Source organism: Marmota monax, unplaced genomic scaffold, assembly GCF_021218885.2.
Source record: "Marmota monax isolate L192 unplaced genomic scaffold, Marmota_monax_Labrador192_F-V1.1 WCK01_AAM20220418_F8-fsc00014, whole genome shotgun sequence".
NCBI lineage: Eukaryota > Metazoa > Chordata > Mammalia > Rodentia > Sciuridae > Marmota > Marmota monax.
In genome coordinates, this window is record NW_026695222.1 from 38420994 (window position 1) to 38439143 (window position 18150).

The 18150-nt window shown below is 51.2% G+C and overlaps 1 protein-coding gene and 1 pseudogene across 6 annotated transcripts in view; one reads left to right on the forward strand and one right to left on the reverse strand.

The window, feature by feature from the left end:
* Positions 1 to 2776: 2776 nt before the first annotated feature.
* Positions 2777 to 18150, reverse strand: part of Gmeb2 (glucocorticoid modulatory element binding protein 2) — a 28708-nt gene continuing 13334 nt past the window's right edge. For 5 of the 6 annotated variants that reach the window (XM_046433707.2, XM_046433706.2, XM_046433705.2 and 2 more), the window contains exons 3-10: positions 16826 to 16923; positions 16045 to 16172; positions 10879 to 10982; positions 9122 to 9279; positions 6785 to 6856; positions 6390 to 6527; positions 6047 to 6169; positions 2777 to 5523 (exon numbers count right to left, since the gene is read on the reverse strand). In XM_046433707.2, coding sequence (XP_046289663.1) covers positions 4883 to 5523; positions 6047 to 6169; positions 6390 to 6527; positions 6785 to 6856; positions 9122 to 9279; positions 10879 to 10982; positions 16045 to 16172; positions 16826 to 16923 — 1462 coding nt within the window. In that variant the 3' untranslated portion in view covers positions 2777 to 4882. Of the gene's footprint in view, positions 5524 to 6046; positions 6170 to 6389; positions 6528 to 6784; positions 6857 to 9121; positions 9280 to 10878; positions 10983 to 13510; positions 13669 to 16044; positions 16185 to 16825; positions 16924 to 18150 lie in introns of those variants that run through there. The other variant, XM_046433709.2, reaches the window with a different exon arrangement.
* Positions 11741 to 12085, forward strand: LOC124085762 (large ribosomal subunit protein eL30-like; annotated as a pseudogene).

The following is an 18150-nucleotide window of genomic DNA, read 5'->3' on the forward strand; positions in this document are numbered from 1 at the left end:
TGAGACAGGGTCTTGCTAAGTTGCTTAGGGCCCACATAATACAGTTGACTGATCTTTGACAAAGGAGCAAAAGAAATGCAATAGAAAAAAAAAAAAAGACTCCTTTTTTAGCAAAAGAGTGCTGGACAAGTGGACATCCACATACAAAAACCACAATGGCAGGCTGGGGTTGTGCTCAGAGGTAGAGTGCTCGCCTACCATCCATGAGGAACTGGATTTGATCCTCAGCACCACATAGAAATAAAATACAGATATTGTGTCCACCTATAACTAAAAAAAAAAAAAAAAAATGGCGAGGACATAGGCACAAACCTGGCCTTCCACGAGATCACTCAGGATGGGCCATGGAGCCAAGTGTGAGACGCCAAACTGGAAAGCTCCAAGAAGAGGGCTGGGGTTAGCTCAGTGGCAAAGCCTGCCTAGCAAATGCAAGGACATGGGTTTGATCCTCAGAATCACAAAAAAGGGATGGGACTTCATTTTTCCCTGTGAAAGATGAGGACATCTTTCATAAGAGAATGAGGACAAGCCACAGCCTGGAAGAAAATGCTTGCAAAAGACATAGCTGATAAAGTACTAATATACAAAACACATGAATTAAAACCAACCAACCAACCAACCTCCTAAAACTTAAAACTCAACGATAAAAGCAGGAGGATCATTTGATCAGGAGTCTGAGGTCAGCCTGGCGGTACAGGGAGACCCCATCTCAAGATTAAAAACAAAAACCTGCAACCCAGAACAAAACAAGTCAGCAATAAGAAAATGAAACTGGGGACTGGGGCTAGGGCTCAGTGATAGAGCACTCACCTAGCACGTGCGAGGCCCTGGGTTCGATCCTTAGCACCACATATGAACAAATAAATAAATATGTATTGTGTCCGACTATAACATATATATAAACGAAACTGGTGGGCAAAAGGCCCGCCTGAACAGGAGCCTCCCAGAGGTGTGCAGAGCAGCAAGCACACAGAGGCCTCCACAAAGAAGTGTGCAGAGTAGCACACAGAGGCTTCCACAAAGGTCACTGGGGATGCAGAGCAGAGCAGCAGCAGGAGCACCTCCCCACACCTGACACACGGCCCCCACTCCTGGGAGTGCCACTGCATGGCATCTGCCTCTGGGAGGGTACACCATAGTACGGTCACTCTGGAAGGCAGATTGCAAGCCAGCAGTCACATTCCTTGGCATTTACTCCAAGGAGCTGAAGACCACAGCCACACAAAAACCTGCACATGGTTGTTTACAGCAGCTTTATTCCCTGCAGCCAAAACCTGGTGACAGCCTAGGTGTCCTTTGGGAGAGGGCATGGACAAGTAGAATGTGGTCCACCCAGACAGTGGACCCTCACTCAGTGCCAGCCCCATGGGGACTCTGTCTTCTATGGCTCTGAAGCCCTGGTGAGACAGGCAGCTACTGCTCAGTCCTCCACTCCTGTGTCCTTGACCTTGAGTGGCCATTGCTGAAGTGACCCCCAGGGACGTCCCCTTGGTAGGAACAAGCCCAGAGCCAACTCTTCTGAGCTTATACATTCACATTCTGCAGCTGTGAACCCTGAGTATCAGAAGTAGATATCACAGGGCACTACTAAGGGTACAGCCCTCTCCAGAGAAGAGGGGAGTCCTGGCAGGGTCAGCATTTGAATGACAAAGAGAGGCCACAACATGGAGAATGGGCAGTGGGGAGTGTGAGCTAGAGGGTGGAGCAGGGAGAGGTCATCTTAGCCTGAAAGAGGCAGAGCAGGGTGCATCTCCAAGGGCACTGGCAGAGAGGGGGCCTGAAGCTGGGCAAGTGGTGCTGCCCTCCCCAGAGACGAGCAACAAGAAGGAGCAGATTCAGGGTAGAAAATAAAGCAGCACGTCTGTCTTGGACCCACTGAATCCAAGGTGCCTAGAGATGTTATGGGGAGGGAGGCCACCAAGGCCATAGCATGTTCATTAGCTTTTTTTGGTACTGGAGATTGAACCAAGGGATGCTTTACCACTGGGCTGCATCCCCAGCCCTTTTTATTTACTTTTTATGTATACACCTTTTCTGTGGTGCTGGGAATGAACCCAAAGCCTCATGCACACCGGGCATGTGTTCTACCACTGAGTTCTGGTCCTGGCCCCAGCACCACCACCACCCCCCCCCAGCAGCTGGGATCAGACATGTGCCACTGTGCCCAGCACTTTGCTGCTGCAGACATGTGCGTGCAGAGGAGCTCCAGGTCTGGAGAACAGGTCTTTGGATTGGGACCCTGAGGGACTGCGCACTTTCAAAGCACATGCTCTTCTGTCTCCCACAACACTGGCCTCTCCACACAGGGATTTTCTGGGTGGTGGTGGGGTGTGAACCTGTGGAGCCCTGGGACACAGGGCCAGGGAGGTGCGGGGGCACTGGAGAAAGGGCAAGGAGATGACCAGCTTGAAGGGCCCCTGGTGGAAGCCCTGGGTGAGGCATGGCTTCTCCAGCAGGACCCTTGATGTGTTCAGCACAGCCCTGCTGCTCAAAAGCTATCCTCTGCGGCAGCAGCAGACACTGGCACAGAGACTGTCCTGGTCCATGTCAGACCTGCAGAAAACCCACCCCACTCCACAGGAAGGGTGACACCAAATGGCGCCTGGTGTTGTTATGAAAATGCTTGACTCAAGAACCCCTGACCACATGTGGAAAGGACTTAGCAGGTGTCTGTGAGGAGCCCAAGATAGGATGGCCCTGTCCACCATGGGGGTGGGGGCATTTTCATAAACTCATTCCCTCCACAGCCTGCCATTCCCAGAGCCAGACACAGAACTAATGAAAAAGGTTTTTATTTTATGTCAAAGTACCAAGCAGATACTTGCAAAACATAGAAAGTGAAACTCAAGCAATGCCCTTCCCCAGGTGCCTCTGGGCATGCACTGAGCTCACGCCCTCTGCAAAAACCAAATCCAGTCCCATTTCCTCAGAAAACTAAACTGAAGGCAGCCACTGGATAGACCCTGGCCAGCCTTGAGGAGCAGTGGGAGGCCCAAACACCCCCCCACCCCCGAGCAACCAGCAGGCCCTGCAGGAGCCAGGGGGGTGAGCAAGCCCTCCACCCACAGTGGAGGTGGGTTCCTGTGGGAGGGGCTGGTGGCAGATGGCTGAGGGCAGTCTGGGGCACCATGAGAAAGGGAAGGGAATTAATTCTAAGTTGGTCTGGGGCTTATGTATATGGCTCTGAAGGTAACTGAACCTTCCAGTGCCTCCGTGGACGGAGAGGCAGGGGCTGAAACAGTCCCATCTGAATCTTACAGAGGGAAAATGCTCTATAGCCGGAAAGGCAGGCAGAGAGCATGGCAGATGCCGGCCAAGGGAAGCCCCATAGGTCCCCACCAGTGACACCATGTCTTACATTGCCTGAGCTGCTGGGCCATGCCCACACCTGCATCCTCCTGAGGCCCACAAGGTCATGCTGCCCCATGTCACAGAACTTGAAACTCAAATAAAAATGAGTTTAAAAAAAGGAGTATGTACACAAATAGATAAACACCACGCCAAAACCAGCTGATTCCTAACAGCAAACAAGGATGTAACAGAAAGAAAATAAGAAACAGAACAGTAGCTTGACGTGGGGCCCTGGTCAAAACAAAGGTGTAAAGGTTGGGTCTGGGCACTTAGTGGGATGGATGGACAGAGAGAGGGACAGCTAGTTCCTTTCAAAGCAGCAAAGAGGGACTGCAGCCTTCTCCTGCTGTGGGGTTCTTGGCCAACAACCACCAGAAGGGTCTGTGGATAACTGGCCCCAGGGATTATCCCACTTCCTGAAATGTCTAGCTCCAGAGGCTCTGGCCTGGAGGATAGCCCCCTGCCTGGTCTTCCTTGAGATCCCAAACCCTGATCTGCAAACTGTCAACAGACAGCCCTTCCTGGAATATCTTGGGCCCCACGTCCCCCAACTGGCCTGCTCTATGCTCTGGGGGTCCCATCAGCTGACTGCACACAGGGGCCATCTCAGCACCACCAAGTCTGAAGGAACACCCCTATACAAACCCCACAAAGAGCCTCATCTTGGGGAGGGGCACTGCCCAGGAACTCCAGCACCTGGCCAGGTGCATACACAAGTGCTCCAGGCCCATACCAGAGCTGCCTTGGGAAGCCTAGGCACTCAGCATTGTTTTGGTTGAAAATGCTACAAATTTGATTCTTCCTGGAAGCCTACTAAGCAATTCACTTAAAAACACCTGTAGCACGTGATCAATGGCTCCTGACCCTGCCTGGTATGCCTGGGTGCCCCATCTAAGCACCTGGGGTGGGGGCAGGTGCTGCCCGGGGCCTGCATCTTGGCCCCCAGGGTGCACATTCCCACACAGGCAGAGGAGTGGGGCGTGGCCACACTAACCCTACAGAAAACTGTGGGAAGAAACCAAATCCATAGGATCCATGGGTTTCCACACTTGGGTACAGTTCCCAAGACATGTGTTAGTAACGTCCCCGAGACGGCGCGTGGGCACCAGGACCTCAGTGACTTGGCGGGCTCTGGCACTACCAGCACCTTCAGGGTCTCAGGCACCTGCCGTCCTGGCTCTGCTGCCTGCACCTGGCTGCACCCAGATGCACTCCTCCTAGCCACTGTTCCCCTGGCTCCTGCTCAAGGCCCAATGTGTAAACAGTATCAACAAGCAACAGGTGGAAAGTCTATTTCCCAAGAGAAAAGGGGAGGAAGTTTGGACTTGAAGACCCATCTTCCAGGTTGCTGGCATCTGTCTTCTCATTTGCCTAGTGATGCCTCTCTTTGGTTCAGCCCACTAGACCTGCCTGTGCTGAGCCAGCCCCATGGCCTCTGCCTGCAGCGGCCTGAGGAGAGGCAGCCAGCTCCACCCGCCCTGAGGGGCCTCACCCTCCCAGGACATACCCTGCAAGAGGCCTAGGCTCCTGGCTACTTCTGCTCATGGTCCTCTGCCACAGCAGCCACCTCAATGGTGGTTGTGTGTTCCTCAGGCCCTGGGGCCGTGGCAGTGGGCACTGTCACTATTGTGCTGCCTGCAGGTGACGCCTGAGCCACATTCTGCAGGGTGGGGCCCAGGCTGGGAAGCGTGAGCAGTTGTAGCGGACTGACCACCTTCAGCACAGTGCTGCCGTCCTGCATGGCTGCTGTACTTAGGACTGTGAGGCTGGATGCGTCCGGGTGGATCTCCACTGTGCTGGGGAAGCTGGAGCCTGAGGAGGCCAGGACTGTGTAGCCACCGAGCAGCGGCGAGGCTGGCGAGCTGGCTGGTGGAGCCTGAGGAGAGCCCTTGCCCAGGACAGCCGAGGGTAGCGTGGATACCACTTTACCAAGTGGCACACTGGCCAGCTGGGGCACAGGCACGCCTGGGCCGAGGGCAATCTGCGCGGACTGGGTGAGCACCTGCGAGGCCACAGCAGCTGGTCCAGACGTGGCGCGTGCAAGCCGAGGCCGCTTGGCAGGGGGTGGCAGGGGCACAGGTGTGAGTGTCATGAGCACATTGCTGAGGTGCTGGGATTTGTGCTTCAGTTCCCGGGCACGGCGCCGATGCTCGTCACACTGCTGCTCCAGGGCTGCAGGGACACAGATGTCACCACAAGGTAGCCCAGGAGCCACCAGCACCAGACACCCAGGGCCCCCTGCCTAAGGTGAGGCCAGCAGAGGTGACAACCAGGGCCACTGCTCCCAGGTGAAAGCCGTGTGCCAGGCAGTCTCTGCAGGCAAAGCTGCCCTTGGGGCCAAGTAAGCCTATTCACACTCATGTGCAGTGCACACACAAAGGACCACAAGAGCAGGAGCTGGGAGCAGATGCAAAGGACACAAGGCGCATCTGCTGGTGGTAGGGTGGCCCTTCCTTTTCTCTCCACTTCTCTTAAATAGCCACTTGGCCTTGCAGGGAGGTCGGTAGGCGCTGTGACCTCTGCCTCCAGCCTGGAGGTCTAAGGACCATGGCTGTTGAGTTTTACTGACTCCTGTATGATGCCTATGTCCTCACTTGCCAGGCCCCAGAGGAAAAGCTCACATGCACAGCTATGACAGAGAGAAGCCCAGAGGTAGCCGTGGAGACCCCGATCCCCCCATCTGTTGCTGGTGTACCTGCCAGGTCCCGGGCATACTGCTCCCGAGAGCGGTCCATTTGACACTTGTGGCTGGCCAGCACCTTCTTTACTAGGTCCAGCATGCCAAAGTTCTGTACAATGTTGTTGAGGAGGACAGCATCTGAAAGGAGCAATGCAGGCACTTGGTGAACACCCAGGCCCCATCCAGCCCATTCAGAGGCCAGCTCCTCAGGGCTGCATTGGCAGGAGCCAGCTCCACAGATGTCTAGAACACAGGCTGCACACACCCCGCCCCAGTCCCCTCAGCACAGCAGGCCTCTGTCCCAGCTACACAGCAGGGCCTGGGGGAGCCAGCAAGGGGGCAGCTCAATCTCCCTTACCTCGGAGCTGCAGGGGAGGGTCCTGCACCCTCTGCTGCAGGCCTTTCATAGTTTCCTCCAGTTCCTGCTGGAATTCTTGAATGACCTCGTCCAGCAGGCCAGCATCCTTTAGCCCCCGCCAGAAGGCAAATGTGTCATCTGTTGGGGAAGAAGAGGTCGAGTGAGCAGGAAGAGGTTGGGTGAGTAGTAAGAGCACTGCTGCCCTGGACAGCCATAAGGACACTGCCCAGGGAGGTCAGGGCATGTTACAGCCCATGTCTAACGGGCCAGTGGCTGAGCTCTGTCTTAACCACCACCACCACCACCACCCCCCGCCCCCGCTGGGACAATGATGGCCAGAGTACGGATGATAGCTTCCCCACTATGTGCACTTGTGAAAGCCTACAGGGACATACCTCCAATGGCTGTGGTCCAGTCGCTGGGGTCCTCACATGTCTCTATGGTGATGGTGGCAGGAGAGCCATTCACTACGAGCAGAGTGGAGCCGTGGTGAGTGTGACGTGGGGCAGCTCCCACACCTGGAGGTCCTGCCTCCCTCCTGAGGCTGTGCCTGACTAGAGCAACCAAAGGACTCCCTGCCTTATGTCCGGGTTACTTGAATGACTTCTTTGAACACACACACAGGACAAAGAACAGGAAACAGTCCTCCACCCACCACTGTGTGATTCGATGCAGGGGCTGGTGGAGATTCCTGCCCATGTGGCCCCACAGATGGGTGTGGAACCAGTCACCCTAGCTTTCTTTTTACCACTGTCTATCTTTCATTATGCCACCATGATCTTAACATGAATCAATCATATTTCTACTTTTCTAAATCAAGAAAGACAAGTCATCTATTCTGGCTTGTCCCAAGTACATTTCCAGTAGCTACAAACCCTAACTGTCTGTAGTTTGTATTTGCGTCCTGGAGTTTCCAACAGGCTTCATGCCCAGGCCTGGCTAAGAAGCAGACCCGGAAACAGACAGATGTTTTGGTAACTTTCCAGCCTATGCCAGCTCTGCCCTCATCAAAGATGTGTTGGAATCAAGCGAGGCATGAGCCAACACTTGTCATGGCTTGGGCAGGTGTACCACCTTTCTCTGACTACCCAGAGACAAGCCAAAGGTTCTCAGAGATTCAGGCTAAAGCAGCCCAGATATACCTTGTCCCTGACTGTGCCTTTCTTGGGTGGAACAGACCTAAGTAAAGGGGTGCCCACCTATCCTGGCTGATCACCCACAGCCCACTTTAATAAGGCAGGGCAGAGTCTGAGCCAAGCCCTGGGTATGCTGCCTAGGATGCCGACTGCATGCCTCCTCATGCTTGCCAGACTTCAAACATCTGGCCTGGAGCTGTGGTCCAGGAAAGGGCTAAGCAGAAGGTACCCTCAGAATGTTGCAAACTGTGGCCACTAACGAAGGAAAGGCTGACAATAGCCAGCTCCCGACCACCACAGGCAACATCCCTATGCTGCTCAGGACTCAGCCCACCTACCAGGCAGAACACAGAGAAGGATGTGGGGAACAACAAGGCCTCAGGCCACCATGGGCCCCCTTCTCCTCCAACCAGGGACCACTGAAGCCCCTACCATCAGCCCATCTGGAATGAATGACAGGACCACCCCATCACACAGGAGCTTACTCCACCCAATGCCATGGAGTGACAACTTAGGCATAGCAAGAGACAGTGCTAGAAAGAAAGCACTGCCAGACATTGCTAGGTAACACGATGGGGACTCAGGGCCCAACCTTGATACGGCCTTGGTTTAAGAAGACTTTCTCAAATCAGGCACGGAGGCTATGCCTGTCATCCCAGCAACTTGGGAGGCTGAGATAGGAGAATCACAAGTTTTAGGCCAGCCTCAGCAACTTAACAAGACACTGTCTAAAAATAAAAAGGACAGCTCAGTGATATGCCCTGTATTCAACCTCCAGAACAAAAAAAAAAAAAAAAAAAAGGAATGAAGAAAAAAAAAAAATCTCAGAATAAAATAAAAAGGGCTTGGGGTGGGGATGTAGCTGAGAGGCCTGGTTCAATCCCCAAGCACCCCGCACCACCATCAAAGAAAGAAAAAAGAACACTTCTCCTTCAAGAAGCTGGAAGAAGGGGCCAGGGTTACAGCTTATTGGCAGAGCGCTTGCCTCACATTTGTGAGGTACTGGGTTTCATCCTGAGCACCACATGAAATATAAATAAATAAAATAAATAAAGATATTGTGTCCATCTTAAAAAAAAAAAGAAGAAGAAGAAGAAGTTGGAAGAAAGGGCTGGGGTTGTGGCTCAGCAGTAGAGCACTCCCCTAGCATGTGCGAGGCGCTGGGTTCAGTCCTCAGCAACACATAAAAATAAATAAATAAATAAAATAAAGGTACTGTGCCCAACTACAACTAAAAATATTTTTCAAAAAAAGAAGCTGAAAGGAATCCCAGGAACACCTTATCCCTATGGAAGAACAATCCAGATCATCACCAGCATCCAAGCTGCCAGAAGAGAGAGCTACAAGCTGCTCTAAAAGCCACAAGCACTGAGGGGCACTGTTCCAAATGTGGGAAGGGCTGGGAGAGGGAGGAGGCCGGGACACAGGCAGTCCCTTCAGGATTCCACACACTCCTGTCAAGACAAAGGTGACCATCTCCGGTTCCATAAACCTAGCAATCACCAGACTTCCTTTGTGAGAGAGGGAGGGGCAGGAGGCACCAAGGCAGCCAGAGGAGGTCAGTCTGTGAGACCTTCCTCCTATTCCTCTACCTACCATCCGCTGCAGCAGGTGTGAGTGGGAGGTACTCTGTGGCCGTGGGGCTGCTCAGGGACACACGGGCCCCCGAGAGGTCTATCTTTGTGCTGCGGCAGGTGTTGGAGCAGACCTTGTCATGCTGGTAGAAGTCCAGCTCCCCTGAGTCCATGATCTTCCTGTGAAGAGGACCAAGAACCCAGGTGAGACCCAGCCCAATACAATTCATTCCCCACCCTGACTTGGGCCTTCCAGCTAAACTGCCAGGGTCTCTTGAGGTGGGAGGGGAACCGCACTCTCCCGGGCACATAAAGTTATGAAGTTCCAATGAGAACGTGCTGCAGATGCAGGGCTCTGCCCCCCATTCAGGGCCCTGTCCATAGGAAGGAGACATATGCACTGGCCGGCAGACATCTGGAGGTGCCCAGTCCATGCTGTAACTGAAGACCCAGGGGAGATGGCTTAGTTCACTGCATCACCTGTGGCCAGTTCTGAGTCAGAGACATGGGAGCCACTCTCTCAGGAGAGGCCTGGGCCTTCAAAAGGCAGACAGGAAAGGAGGCCAGCAACTGCAGGAGAGTGCTCATGACCACTGCACATCCTGAGGACCTGCCTTCCCAGGTCCCAGACCTGGTCTGGCATTTCTCAGCAAGCCTGCCACGACTGTAAACAAGGTCAGGGGCTCCCACCATGCTGAGCCTTTGGGCAGACCTGGCCTTAGACACATGTACAGCTCACAACACGCCTCCCTAGCCCACCCACCATGTTCGAGAAAACCAGAGGCTCCTGGGTGGGACTGGCTGAGAGGTGGGGGGAATGTTCTGGGGCTGGTGGCAGGCCCTGAAGCCAAACTCTCACTCTGCACAGAGAAGGGCATCTTCCCAGGAGGCAAGGTGGATACTGGCTGGGGGCCCCCCTCTCTGCAACACCCACACCTCCAGGTACACAGACCAGTTATGGCTCACAGGTCACAAAGAACGCAAGCCAGCAAGGTTTACCAGCTATCTGTGTAGTCCGCATGAGACTGCGGCAAAAGTAAGACAAAAAGGGAGGGGAGAGGGGCTGGGATTGTGGTTTAGTGGTAGAGCACTTGCCTAGCATCATGAGGCACTGGATTCGATCCCTGGCACCACATTAAAGAAAATAAACAAAATAAAGGTATTGTGTCCATCTACAAGTAAATATACATATACACATATACATATATATATGTATATATATACACATACACACACACACACACACACACACATATATATATATATATATATGGGAGGGGAGAAGGGGAAAAGGAAGGGAGGAGGGCAGGGAAAGGAAGTTGCTGGGGAACAAGCCTGACCAATTGTGTTATGTGCACACATAAACATGGCATCAGGAATCCCACCACTGTGTATGATTTTAATGCCCCTAGAAATTTTTTTTAAAATGAGGACAAAAAGAAATAAGGCTGATATAGAAGACCATGCTGAGCTTGACCTGGGTGCCTACCTGAGGCAGACACCAGGATAGCCCTTAACTTTTTAACAGTGACAGTCACCAGAGGCCCCAAGTGAAGAATGGGTGAAAAATAAAATGAGATCTGGCAAAAAACAAACAAAAACAATGCTAAAAGTCTGAAAGTGTCCCTGCTGAGTGGACCCATACTCTGTAAGGCGTGAGCAGAGCGGAAAGAGCTATATGCACCCACCACATCTAACACACAGCTTTTCAAAAATCCAGAACCAAAGGGGAAAAGCAAGGGCTGTGAGCCACCCCCATGTGCACCTACAGGTACCCACCTGAGCATGATACCATTCATCCGGATGGCTCTTTTCCAGTCCTTCAGAGTGGACTTCCCCGCCAGGTGCACAAACTCCTTGGGGCTAATCACATGCTCGTCATACTGCAGAAAGCAAAGAGGTCAGGGTCAACTCAGCCTGGACTCTGGTCTGAGAGGGCTACAGCCTGTCCTCCCCTGCTCTGCTCTGCTGCTGGAGCCTGCACCAGGGTTCATGGTAGGGAGGAGAGCCTCTTTGAGGCTCTGAAGCCCCAGCCTTGCCACAGAGTGCTCCAGTGGAGTAGGCCCAGTCCTGTACGCACACTTGGCATGCTGCTGCCCACAAGTGCAATGTGTCTGGGAATGGGGAGGGCTGAGCTGACCAAATGCAAAAAAGCCTGTGGCGCACTCTTCCTCCAGACAGTCTGAGCAAACCTTAAAAATAATATACACACCTTACATCATAAAAATGTAACGTTAATAAAAAATCACAAGCACTATGAATGACCCCTGCTGCCAGGCCAGGCCACAGAGCAAGAAACAGCACCCCATCCTGCATGAGGCTCACACATGACCATTTCAAAGTCAGGGGACCGTCCTTCCTGCTGAGAAGGTAAAATATCCTATTCAATCCTAGTAAGTAAGCAATTATTAGAACCAAAGGATGAAAATAGAATGTTGTTTCCTGGGGCTGGGGTTGTGGCTCAACAGTAGAGCGCTCACCTAGCACGTGTAAGGCCCTGGGTTCGATCCTCAGCACCACATACAAACAAAGATGTTGTGTCCGCCGAAAACTAAAAAATAAATATTAAAAAAAAAAAAAATTCTCTGTCTCTCTTTAAAAAAAAAAAAATGTTATTTCCTCTTTCTAGCTCTATGGCAGGAAGATGGTGGCCGCAAAAAAGATGCAAAAGTCTCTGGAGTCGATGAACTCTCGGCTCCAGCTTGTTATGAAAAGTGGAAAGTACGTACTGAGGTACAAGCAAACTCTGAAGATGATCAGACAGGGCAAAGCGAAATTGGTCATCCTCGCCAACAACTGTCCAGCTTTGAGGAAATTTGAAATAGAATACTTTGCCATGTTGGCCAAAACTGGTGTCCATCACTACAGTGGCCCAATATTGAACTGGGCACAGCATGTGGAAAATACTACAGTGTGTGCACACTATCATTGATCCAGTGATTCTGATATCATTAGAAGCATGCCAGAACAGACTGGTGAAAAGTAAAATATGTAAAATTTTTCTTTAATAAAACTTGGCAGAGAGTGTTTAAAAAAAAAAAAAAGTTGTTTCCTTAGAAAACAAGCAAACTGGGGATGGAGGAGTTGCTGGGTCCTGGGGCTGCCTTATCCTGGCACCTGCCACCCAAGCAGAGTGCCTGGGCAGGCAGTGCTGGTGGGGATGGTGCTCCACACCCCATGAGTTCTGCACTCCTCTCTCGATACCTGAGGCTGCAGTTGAGAAGGCCACCTCCATGCAGCCCATCAGGATGGAAAGACCCCTCAGCCACATTATGCTGCCTTAAATCCTCAGAGGCAGGCATGGCCTCTGCGAGCCTGGATCTGCCACCAGCCTTCTCCTGCCTGAGGCTGTGCTGGACATGCCCACCTGGCCCGATTTTGCTCCAGGCTTTGGTCCACCAGCCTCATGGGCTCTAGAGGTCCCTTTCCCTTCTTGCCCTCCTTTGGGATGACTGCTCTCTCTGGTTCCAGGTTCTTCTCTGCAGCTCTGTCCTCTCCTGTGGCCCTGTATGCTATGCCTAGGCCATCAGAGCTCAGGGCTTCCTGAGCACTGCTGTGTGGCCAGTGCTTATCTTTAGACCCTCCCAGGATACCAGGACATGTCTCTCACATGAAGGTCCCTTGAACAGTGGACACTTCCATCTGGGATCTCTTTCCTCTGCCTGAAACACGTTCAGAACATCCTTCAGTGAGGATCTGTTGGTAGCAACTCAGTTATGCCTGAAAATGAATTTCCAGAGATGACTTCGCCATAGGCACCTGTTCTCCCTTGACACAGGGAGCACCCAGCCTACCACCTCTGGCTTCTGCCCCACTGCTTTTGGACTCTTCCTTCAGGGCAAAGGTCTGCTGCCAGCCATCTTGAGGGTCTTCTCCATCCCTGTGCTTCTCTCATTTCACCATGACTGTGATGTTATGTTACAGCCTATTTACTTTTTCTGTTTATTAACTGTAAGGACAATCCAAGAAGCTCTGCTGTCCTTGCAGCAGGCTTTCTGCAACTGACTGGCCCTCCATGCTCCCCTCATCCAGGCGTGTGCATGGACGTACACCCTCTTCTAGGCCTTTGATGCTGGACCCCAGACCATTTGCATGTGTTCCCTATAAATAAGGTACTTCAGCATAGCCAGAGGGCAGCTCTCAGGGGTACCACCACCTAGTCTGCAATCCATGTTCAGACCAGTGACTGCGCTTCCCTGATGGTCACTTGACCCAGGACTGATGCATATGGCCACAGCATCTCTGCAGGCTCCTCATGATGGAGCAGCTCCCCAGCCTTTCTTGGTCTTTCTGAGCCTTCTCATTGCCAAGCATATAGGTCAGGTGCCTCGATTTGTGTCTGGATCTTCTCGGGGGCAGTCAAAAACTCCTGCCCATACATCCCGATGCGGGTGAGGCAGACATCCCTCACCTGGACGTGGCGGTGTCTGGCAGGCTTTCCCACTGCAGCTACTGCCCTCCATTTTTGCAAGTGGTCCATGAGGATGGACTGAGCGTTGGCATTCCCAGTTGTCACTCCTTCATGTCTGGCATTCTAACATGAGCACTCCACTCCACCCTGTGCACTTACTGTGTGCGAGAAAATGACATGGAGTACATTGCAGTAAATAGAGACTCACAGATTTCTGTCCTACTTGAGCTGTTTGCTTTTGGTTTTCTTTTGCAGCACTGGGGATTGAACTCAGGAGTGCTCTACCACTGAGCTGCAACTCGAGCACTTTTTCCTTTTGAGACAGGGTCTTGCTAAGTTGTCCAGGTTGGCCTTGAACTTGCATTCCTCCTGCTCAGCGTCCCAAGTTGCTGGGTTACAGGTGTGGTCATCATGCCCAGCTCCTACTTCAGTGAAAGCCCATGGCCCCATTTTTAAATTTTTTTGCTGAGTTAGGGATTAAACCCGGTATATGAGGCAAGTGTTCTGCCACTAACCTGCACTCCAGCTCACTGTTATTTACCTGTAGGTTAAATTGTCCTGGGTGGAGGCAGTGAAATTTTTTTTTTAATCCACTGTGGACTTTGTGAGGGCCCTTGAACTGTGGACTGACACCCTCCCATGGCCATGAGGCACTCACACCCTCTTTGCAAACAGACATGGTGGATTTTCTCCTGCTTCTATTTTCCACCTTCTTTCTTCTGTGGAGAATACTCTGGCTGAATTCTTTGGTTGTGTCTTCCAGTTCACCAGTCATCTCTTTAGTTATGTCTAATCTGCTCTGATGCCAATCAACCAAGTATTTAATTCTAATTCTATTCTTCATTTCTAGTTGTGCTTTCATCAAATTTGTTTATTCTTTACTGTATTCAAGCTTCTCTTTATTTCTTGAAATAAATTAAACATAATTATTTTATGTTCTGTGTCTTAAAATTCCGACACTTAGGGCCAGAGGTTAGCTCAGTCTAACATATCTCATATGAGGCCCTAGATTCGATACCCAATATTACAGAACAAGCTGAAACCTCTGTGGGTCCCAACCCCTGCTGGAGCCTCTCTGAAGGCACTTGCTCGGGGTGACCACTTCTTGTGTCCAGTGTTTTGGTTTGTTACACTGTGAGCTGCTCCTTTTCTTAGCATGTTGTGGAAATTACTTAAAGCCTGATATAAGGATGCTTTCCTGCAAACAGGGCTTTTCATCTGCCTCTATCAAATCCTGAGGACTGTCAGCCAGAAGCCACTGGGCCACACAGACCATGTGTGAATGGCAGCAGGCTACCCTTTGCCTCTGGTGCCCAGCCTGGAGACAGTGCCTCCTTGCTGTGGGCAAGGTGAGGCTGGAAGGACATACTCAGCAGAACTCTCTGGCAGATGGCTCTAGAGGGATCAAGCCCCCACATCCCTTGGGAGTGGAGGACAGTCTGGTCTTCTCACCCAGCCTGCAAGATTGAGAAACCCACCCCACGCAAGGCTCTCCAACAAAAGCTGGACTCTGCCCTAACTCAGGCCTGGGTCCTGACAACTTCTCCCTTTCAGTCACGTGTAAAGACACATCTGGAAGATGCTTTTTAAAAATATCTTTGGGGGCTGGGTGCTATGGCACATACCTATAATCCCAGCTGCTTGGGAAGCTGAGACAGGAGGATCGCAAGTTCAAAGCCAGCCTCAGCAATGGTGAAGCACTAAGCAACTCAATGAGACCCTGTCTCTAAATAAAGCACAAAATAGGTCTGGGGATGTGGCTCAGTGTTCAAGTGCCCCTGAGTTCAATATACATACATATACAATATATATCTTTGACTTTGTTTTGTTTTTGTTTGTTTTTTGTACCAGGGATTGAACGCAAGGGCACTTAACCACTGAGCCACATCCCCAGATTCTTTAATATTTGATTTACAGACAGGGTCTTGCTGAGTTGCTAAGGCTGGCTTTGAATTCACGAACCTCCTGTATCAGCCTCCTGGGCTGCTGGGATCATAGGTATGTATCACTATGCCCAGATGACTTTTTTTTTTTTTTTTTTTTTAAGAATGTCTATGTTACCTAGACTGGACTTGAACTCCTATGCTCAAGCAATCCTCCTGCATCAGCCTCCCAAGGAGCTGATACTACAGCTGTGTGTCACCACACCTGGCTCTGCTTCGTGAAAATCTTAATGAACATTTTAACTGTTTTCAACATAAGGTGCATCTGAGAAAGGGACAAGCAGAATGCCAGAGGAGAATGCCTTTCTCATCATCTTCCCCTGCCAGTGAATGAGTCTCTTTAAAGCACACACCTCAGTCTGCCAAACAAAGCCATTCTCAACTGGTCTCCACCACAGGACCATACACTGCACACAGTGCTGCCTTCCACCTGCATCCCTCCAGAAATGAGAACTACTCCTGCTGGAGGCATTCCCCATTGTGCCCACAGCTGCAATCCTGTCCTTGAGGCTGGCTCCTAGCTTCTTCCTCCTCCTCCCAGGCACAGGATCCCGGAATAGGGGTCCAGCAAATGTCTGTGGTGGCTCTCACCTGAACACATTTCACATTGATGCCAGGGCAAACGAACTTCCTCCAAATCAGGTTGGCTCTGCTGTCTCCGCAGGTAATGGGATACACAATCTCAGCCTCCAAGCTTTCCCCCTCTTCAGCCATCTTCACTTCTCACAGGCACATGGACAGGGAAGGGCAGAAACACAAAATCAGTTGTGACCTCTCCAAAGTACTTCTTACAATGCAGAAAGCACTGGTTGTCAACCTGGAAACCCACACTAAATCCAGGAAGACCCAAGTGAGCCAAAAAGGCAGGGTCCTCATCAGCCCATCAGCACTCCAGAAGGATCTACAGAGCACATCAGACTACAGCAGTGTTCAGGAACCCCAGTAACTGTGGCTGGACTCAAGAGTCACCTACGGGGATGAATCAAGCTTTAGTTGGAACCTTGTTAGGGAAACCAGACCTTAGAAACTGAGGGCTTTTTATCTGGTAACACCAAGTCCCACAGGTGCTAAAAGACCATCTACTGCCACTCACTGCCAGGATCAGCAACAGGCACAGAGAATCCCCAAAGGAGAGTGCTGCAAGACACAGGTGACCCCTCCTGCCCTCCCACCAGCCACAAGCAGGGAAAGGGTTCATCACATATGCCTGGCCACACCCAGGAGGACCTAGGGCCCCACCCAGCCCACAAAGAGCTTCACGAGCCCTGGGTACTACCCATTTCAGTTGCCGGCTGTTCCATCCTGCATCTGCAAAGGAGGCAGAAGGCCAGCTCCCCACTGTCGTGGCTGCCCACCTTACGTGGCTCCCTACCTAACACGGCCTCCTTGAGCTGCGAGGAGGCTGTGAAGGCTGCGGCGGCAGCAGCAGCTGCGTTTTCTGTGTCCACATTGTCTTCTGCCAGGTCACCCCTGGTGAGCAGTGGGGGGGTGGGAGAGAGAAAAAAGAGACCGTTAGGGGCTGGGGCTGGGGCTCAGTGGAAGCGCACTTGCCCGGCATGTGAGGCACTGGGTTCGACTCTCAGTACTGCATAAAAAATAAATAAAATAGGGCTGGGGTTATGGCTCAGCGGTAGAGCACTTGCCTAGCACATGCAAGGCGCTGCGTTCGATCCTCAGCACCACATTAAAATAAAGGAATTGTGTCCAACTACAACTAAAAAATATTTTAAAAAATAAATAAAATAAAGGTCTGTCAACAACTAAAAAAATATTTAAAAAAGGAAAGGGACCATGAGAGCACCAAGCATGACCTACAGCCCCAGCATACCTGGAGCACATGTGCTCAGGACACTTGTGCCAACAGCTCGGCCTCCTCCAGAGATGCATTGCTGCCAGGTCTGGGCCAGTGTGCTAAGAGGTGTTGCCTGCTGCCCCCACAAGGACACACACCTAGTGTTCTGCTCTCCTTACGCTAATGCCCAGAACAGCGCTGGAAAGCAAGGCCAGCCTAATGGATTTATGGAAGTATAAATGCTCAAAGCAGGAATTCTAAACCTCCATTTCTTTCTTTACTAAAGTTTTTATTTCCATCATAATGATCCCATGCAGTTATACAAATTATCAGAAAATATAATTTCTTTTCTTTTCTCTCTCTCTTTTTTTTTTTATCTGCAGTGCTGGGAATTGAACCAGGGCCTCTACCAACAAGCCACTCTCACCTGAACTCCAAAGAGGCAACAGCCCACAAAATATAAAATTTTTGGAAGAGAAAAAAAAAATTACCACAGTCAACTTTCATCTTATACCCAAAATAAATTATGGACAAATCAAAAGTAAAGGTAAACTGGTTGCACTGGCACATGACTATAATCCCAGCAGCTCTGGAGAATGAGGCAGGAGAATCACAAGTTCAAAGCCAACTCCAGCAACTTAGCAAGGCCATATACAACTTAGGGAAATTCTGTCTCAAAATAAAAAACAAAAAGGGATGGGGATGTGGCTTAGCAGTTGAGCATCCCTGGGTTCAATCCCTGGTATGAAAAAAATAAAAGAGAGAACTTAAAAGAAATGTCCACAATATAGGTAAGATAAATGGCTGGTTCCCTACCACACAGAGGAGCCACAGTCAGCCCTACAGCCTGGCAGAGGTTGGAGGCCTCAACCAGAGCCTTGGAGAATCTGCAAAAAGACCTCTCG